At 40.7% G+C, this 7013-nt stretch overlaps 1 protein-coding gene across 2 annotated transcripts in view; it reads left to right on the top strand.

Annotated features, from left to right (window-relative positions):
* prrg1 (proline rich Gla (G-carboxyglutamic acid) 1) overlaps positions 1 to 4605 on the top strand; it is a 6342-nt gene extending 1737 nt beyond the window's left edge. Inside the window, exons 3-5 of one of the 2 annotated variants that reach the window (XM_020596851.1) lie at positions 1969 to 2129; positions 2698 to 3186; positions 4364 to 4605. In XM_020596851.1, the coding sequence (XP_020452507.1) occupies positions 1969 to 2129; positions 2698 to 3162 (626 nt within the window). In that variant the 3' untranslated portion in view covers positions 3163 to 3186; positions 4364 to 4605. Of the gene's footprint in view, positions 1 to 1968; positions 2130 to 2697 lie in introns of both variants that reach the window. The other variant, XM_020596850.1, reaches the window with a different exon arrangement.
* Positions 4606 to 7013: the final 2408 nt, after the last annotated feature.

Raw genomic sequence — 7013 nt, 5'->3', positions numbered from 1 at the left:
AAGCCAAGAGCCTTTCTGGCAGGGCACGGTAGATTTGATTGTCAAGTGTATTCTTAAGTTGAATTGGAGTCAAAAATAATGCTCCTTTGGAAGATATAAGTGAAATCTTAACTCATCAACATGAAACCTGTCTTCTGTAGGCACCTCTCAAGGAAATCGTTATTATAGAAAAAAAGACTGAACTTTTCTTGAAAGTTTCTTTATTATTGCTTACTTTTTGTTGTTAGTCAAGTCAGATTGCTTTTTTTTTAGTTATGTTAGCTTATTTTTTCCATCCTAACCTGTGATGTAAAAGAGACTGTGGAGAGAGAGACAAGAAAAACTGCAGAAAGTAAAGCTCACACATTTATTGTCAGATATTAACAGTCATGCAATGAGGAACTGAACATCTGTGTGTGTGTGTTTGGGAGAGTGTGACAATCATCAATAATCAGTTGGTCATAAAGCACCTTAAGGACTAGTTATGCAGATAAACTTTCATCTTAGGTTAATGCATATGATTTAAAAGAGATTTCCAGACAGAGGAGCTTGATAGTCTAGGACAGGGGTGGGCAATTAATTTTTACAAGGGGCCACATGAGAAACCTGAACTGTGTTGGAGGGCTGTATGTAGGTAGATCCAAAGATTTCCTGGGATGTCCTCAACCCTCCTCGTTACAGTGCGTCGGGAGAAGGCACGTTCTCATATGCGCCCTTTTTCTCCAGGCATATTAGTGCTGCAGGCTCCAACAAGCACTCCTTAATAAACTCTCTGTCAGAAAACGGCTTATTTTTTCTGGTGATTTTGTGGGATATGACACAACTTGTCTTGAAAGCTGCATCTCTGGGTGTGGAAAGTTTTGGAAAAAGTCTTTGTTGGTTATGCAGTTTCACTAGCAAAGCATCTGACTCTCTTGCGCGCTCTTCATCCGACAAGTTCTTGTATTTCTTCTCATGTTTGGTCACGTAGTGGCGATTCAAATTGTAATCCTTGAACACAGTGACCTGTGTACCACAAATTAAGCGCACCGCTTTACCTTTGACTTCTGTAAACAAATACTTTCCAGTCCATGTCTTGTTGAAAACGCGGCATTTGGCATCAACTTTTCTTTTTTTGGCGTGAGTTGACATTTTGAGGGTTAGCTGGCCAACATCACCTGTCTCTCACCCGGTAGGTTGGGGATCTTAAGTTCACCCGTGAATTTTTCATTCATGTTCTGATTTGATGGACCTCACGCGGGCCGGACAGGGACGCCCAAAGGGCTGGATGTGGCCCGCGGTCCGTAAAATGCCCAGGTCTGCCCTAGGATGTGTTCCCTATTTGACATCACAGCCTTATGTCATTGAAAATGTCCTGGAAAGTTATTTCTTGAAAAGAGTGGGAATGCTGCTAGGGGTGTTTCTTGTTTTCATCTTTATATGTCTTGTGCTGATCATGTCCCTGAAGTTATGAGTCACCGGAGGCCTTCCGTTGTTATTTCTCTGAGCACATTAGACATTCCCGGGGCATGTTGTGTCATTCTGTGTGGAGTTTCTGTTCCTGTTCTTATCATGGATGTGTGGAACAGAGTGGCACTCTGTCTCACAAAGTTCATTCCTCCAGTTTCTCTTCTGTGGTCCAGGGATGGATGCCAAAATCAAAGGAGCTTTTGTTTTTATGCAGAAATGTGGGTACCGGCCATTTCAGCTTTCCTCTGCTGTCTTTGTATTAGTCTCCACTTCTCTCCCTCTTTGCTTCTTTTCTGGCATCTAGCATCTTCTCCTCCTCCTGTCCCACTCTTGATTTCAATATACTCTTTGCTTATTCTCTTACTTTATCTTCCCTGCTGTTCCCCTCACTTTACTCTTCATTTTACATTTTCTGGTCTTCGATTCTTGTCTTGTTTCATGCATTTTTTTTCCTTCACATCTCTGAATCTGACATCCTTTCCTCCTCTGTGCCCTTGCATTTGTCTCTCTCTCCATCCTCTCCTATCGCCCTCCTCTCAGTGTTCCTGCCAGCGGACGTAGCCCATTCGGTGCTGCAGCGGCTGCGCAGGGCCAACTTCTTGCTGGAGGAGATGAAACAGGGTAATATCCAGAGGGAGTGCCGTGAAGAGATCTGCACCTATGAGGAGGCCCATGAGGCTTTTGAAAATGACGAGAAGACGGTGAGAGGACAAGAGGCACATCACACCAGACCTACAGATTATTCCTATCGTGAATACTAAATACACACATGCCATCATTGTGTATGGTTACATGAACATAAACCACATAAAGGGATAGTTCTTTTTGAACATTGGTGGTTTGAGTTAATCTCCAGTTGTAAAAGGAAAAAAAAATCAAACTATCCCTTTAAATTGCTAGAGTTTATTTCCAAAAAAAACATGCAGTGTGTGGTAGCTTGTGGAATGTCGTGGTTTTCAGTAAGTGATGATTAAGAACAGCTGAGTGTGTGCTAGAACAGGAGGTGTGTTTGTAAAACTATTGTGAGAGGCCAGAGAGCAAAGTCATGCACAATCATGTGGTCTCTTTTGTTCGGGTGTTGTTGTCTACTTCCTTTGTGTTACAGTAATCCAGATAAAAATTATTCCTACAGTTGGACGCTCTTTTCACTTGGTTTTTGGAAGCAATTTCGTGCTGCCATGTTTATATTGTAGCCTTGCATGAATGTAGCTGAGTATTATACGGATCTTGTGATGATTTTAAAGGTATGTGTGTCTGCTTTGACTGCAGAGACGGTTTTGGGAGGAATATGTACGGGAGAGCAGCCCATCTGGAGGGCTGGAGACAGTGGTTGGTGGAGTTCACTCTCTCTACGTGATCATACCATTGGTGCTGGTTCTGATCATCATCGCCGCCGTTGCCATCAGTGTGTGGCGCTGCCACTCCCGCAAACGCTCACAGCGCAACCACAGCCTGGGACACTCGCATCATGACCATGTCCTGGCAGTGGTCTCTGTGGACAACTCGGGGAGGGATTACCACCATGGGGACCAATCGGAGCTTAGTGTTCCCAGCAGCCCAGCTTATCCGGGATCAGAGCTCACATCAGGCAGAGGAAGTGCTGGAGAGCCACCACCGTCCTACGAAGAGGCTGTGGGCCACACAGATGTCCAGATAGAGACCGAGCCACCTCCACAGTACGAGGATATAGTCAACACACACACTACTAGTGTCAACAGTGGCCAATGGAAGTAAACATGTCTTTCACTGCCACACCAGGTAAAGCCCTCACCTACACTAAGACTTCTATCTTGTCATGTAGCATTGGTGTTGTTGTGGTATCACCAGCCTTCCCCAGTCAACACAAACAGGGACACTGTTCGCTGTCTGGTTAAAGGGCTAATGCAATCTTTGCCAGAGCCAGCGTTGTTGAAACATGCACTAGCCTTTCATCAGTGAGGTGAATTGATGGCAGGAGAGAGCAGATAATGCAATACCAAAACCAACAAACGCCTCTCCTGAAATTCAAGTTGCACCTATTCTGTCACTCTTTAGCAAATTGTTTAACTCTGCAGGCATAAGAAATGTTGCATGTGGTGTAAAGACAAAAAACAAAAAAAGACTGATAATGGAGGACAACTATTCTAAAAGTGTATAAAGATGTTGGACTTATGCTTTATTGAAGGTTAGTGCCAAATTTCTAGATGTAAGTGTCTAATGGGAGGTGTTTAGAAACTATTTTAGTGTGTTTAAATTGGACCTAATATTTTGTATACAACAAATACAGTGAAATGAAACAAAATAAAGTTGAATTAATTGCATTTTGACCACTAGGGGGCAGAAAGAATCTAAAACACAATAGAATCAGGCTTATCCTTTATTTTGGTCAGACCGTTGTAATAGCAAACACTTACATGATCTCACACTCAGCAGACCCAAAGTGCGGACTGTTACCACCTGACTGTCCAGTATTTACTTGTTAGCTCTGGTTTGATAGAGTCATTCCTGATAAAAATATTCAGGTCTATAGTCAGTCACTCATTTCAGTACTATTTCATGGTGCACAGGTAGTGGATGTCTGGCTTGCCTGAGTTTAACTGGTAAATAGTTGGCCACAGTTTATTTCTGGTTAAAGGGAGCGTTGAGAGCCAGGTTTACTGAAAATATTTAGGCCAAGAAACCAAAACAATTAGCCAAAAATGTGTGGACTGCAGAGTTTTACTTTCTGTGGGTTCAGAAACACTAGTAATGGTTCAATATTACAACTGATAGTTCTTGATATCACAAATACCACCTATTGCAGATTTAAATAATCAAGTTGCCCAACTTGTGCTGCAGTCCAACTTCTATATACACTTATGAATGGTTTTCAGTTTAGATGTTAAGATAAGACCACCAGTTATGAAAGGGTGATGAAATACATTTTGTGAATGTGTCATGTGTGCTTATATTTTAGGACTGCATGCAGCTCGGTCATTAGAGGTGGGATCTGGCTCTGCACTGTTTGTTGATGGGCAGTGGTCACTGGTCCATGTCCATCTTGTTAATAATTGCATAGATCCTGCTTTGACTGTGAAAATCTTTCCCCCCTCTTTCCCCTAAAGCAGATTTAACTGCTGGATACATACACTCACCGGCCACTTTATTAGGAACACCTGTACAATTGTATGCAGTTCAATGTAACACTTCTGCCTTAACATCTATGTTTATGAAGCTCCGTTTTTGGTGAAATTGTCAAATGTATAAATTCAGTTATGCTTATTATTGAGGTCATAGTTGAACTGGACTACATTATATTCAGAGGTGTCTCTATATTTTTCCTCTCCAGCTACAGACATGAGAGGGTAAAATTATTAGGAACACCTTTGAATATAATGTAATCCAGTACAACACCACCTTTAACTGTGGCCTCAATAATAGCATTTATACATTTATGACAATTTCACCAAAAAGTGAGATATTTTGAGCTTCATAAAACACGTGTTAAAGTGGAAGTGTTGCTTTGAATTGCGTACAGTTACAACTAATAAAATGGCCGGTAAGTGTATGACTACACAGTCTTTTGCTGTGCTACTTCCACCTAAGGTATACTGAGGAGGATTTATGGAAGCTCATCCCTGCCGAAACATTGGGTGTCACACAAACCACATTTTGACTGCTGCTGAGTCTGCTACTCAGCATTTCAGAGTGCACAGGCACAGATTTGTAAACACAGACTCAGATTTGAGAGTGTAATCTCGGCCATGTGTGCACTTCTTCCTAAGTCTGCACTCTCATTTCTCCACATGGTTTTGTATAAAAGTCTGTCTGCGCCAAATGTTTTGAAAGTGCACAAAACATTTTTTGAGTGCTACTCGGTTTGCAAATCAGAATTAGAGAGTGTGCAGGTGTAGAAATATGAGCGCACCACTTCAGAAACGAGCACACGTATGCTCAGGATTACACTCTCACATCTGATACTGCGCTCACAAATGTGTTGGGTGTGCTCTCCATTGCTGAGTTGCAAACTAGCTCTCAAACGTTTTGGCCAGGATGTACTTCAATAGGAATTCTTCAGTTCGGTTTGCATCTATCTACATAGTAGTTATGGAGTGACTTGCACAAGAAAGTGGGACAGACAGCAACAGAGACAGGAGCTTTGGGGAAAAAGTCATCACAGAGTGGAGATTCTGTAGTTAACATCACTACGGCCACAGTCTGTGTTTAGCATGTGTAATGTACCTGTATATAAACTTGTATAGTCTGTACTGTATGTTTGAATGTCAGTTACTGTGAGACAGTTTTTACTCCACAGAAGTGCAGTGAATGCATTGATGTTAATGTAACTATTGCACACTAGGTTGTGACTAAATGAAGGCACTTTGTGTGTAAGCTCAAAATGAGCTGTTTAATGAAAACTAGGACAGTCTGGTTTGGCGTCTACATCGTCATTCTCAGCAATAACAATGTCACTGAAATTGTCTCAGAAGACATGCTCATACTGTATATGCAATGTTGCTGCATACACTAAAAACCAAATATATCTGATGTTCACTGATAATGATACATGTCACACTTCCTGTCTATACCTCTCAGAGTTTTGAGCACTGATTACTATACCTTTTTTGTGAGTTGACCTGTGAACCTCAGCACTTGCTCAAACTGAGTTGTACTGGTAGGGGTAGGTGTTTTGATACTGGTAAGTCTTTTGTTGTACTGTAGCTTACAGAGCCCTGTTTTTACATTTATGCATTATCAAACAAATAATGTTATGTAACAAATGCAAGGAATCTTGTTATAAATCCTTTATGTGAAAAAGCTTGGATTAATTTGTAATAAAATATTTAAAACGTGCCATGTTTTCTTAATTTAATTCAGTGACAAATGATGTGATATGCATAAGTTGCTGTTTTTGACCAAGTGGGATCTGGATGGGTCCAACAGGTTAGACAGCTTTCTAGAGTTCTGTTAACTGATCCGTCATTGTAAAAATGCATGATACATTGCTGAGTTTTGTTAATTCTATACTGAATACACAAAATGGTGCATTTTTGGGAAAATCTGTTTCATGATGCTGCACAAGAAAACACTTCTACAGCAAAGCCATACAATTAGCTCTTTGATTCAAATAATTAACATTTCCAGTAGAGCAGGAATTGAGAACAAGTGGCATTCAGAGATGGAAAAACACTTAAGTAGAATAAAAGAATCATGGGAAATCAGTAGGACAGCTGTTCTGCCCTAAAAGGAACCAACTCACCTGTAGTTCTCATCTATCCTTTCTCTGGAACGGGATCCAACTTATTTACTGCTGTTCAAACAAACCAGGAAGTGACTCAATAATCACAAACATTCATTTATAAACATCACAACAATCATTTATAGCTTAACTAATGGATAATTCAGTGAAAGTTAAAAAAAATGCAGCCATCTCACAAATTTTCACTATCTGTATCGAAACAAATATTGCTAAATAGGTTTAAATACTCATATTTTTTTATAAAGTTCAAGAGATTTATTTGCCATTTACACAAGTACAGACAGTACAGGTACATGGGAATATGCTGTGCATATCTCTGTCTTCATACAAAAAAGTGCAATGTAAACAGAGTGCAGGAGATAAAAGC

This window comes from Monopterus albus, unplaced genomic scaffold (assembly GCF_001952655.1).
Source record: "Monopterus albus unplaced genomic scaffold, M_albus_1.0 scaffold31.1, whole genome shotgun sequence".
Taxonomy (NCBI): Eukaryota; Metazoa; Chordata; class Actinopteri; order Synbranchiformes; family Synbranchidae; genus Monopterus; species Monopterus albus.
This window is presented reverse-complemented; position numbering and strand designations above follow the sequence as displayed.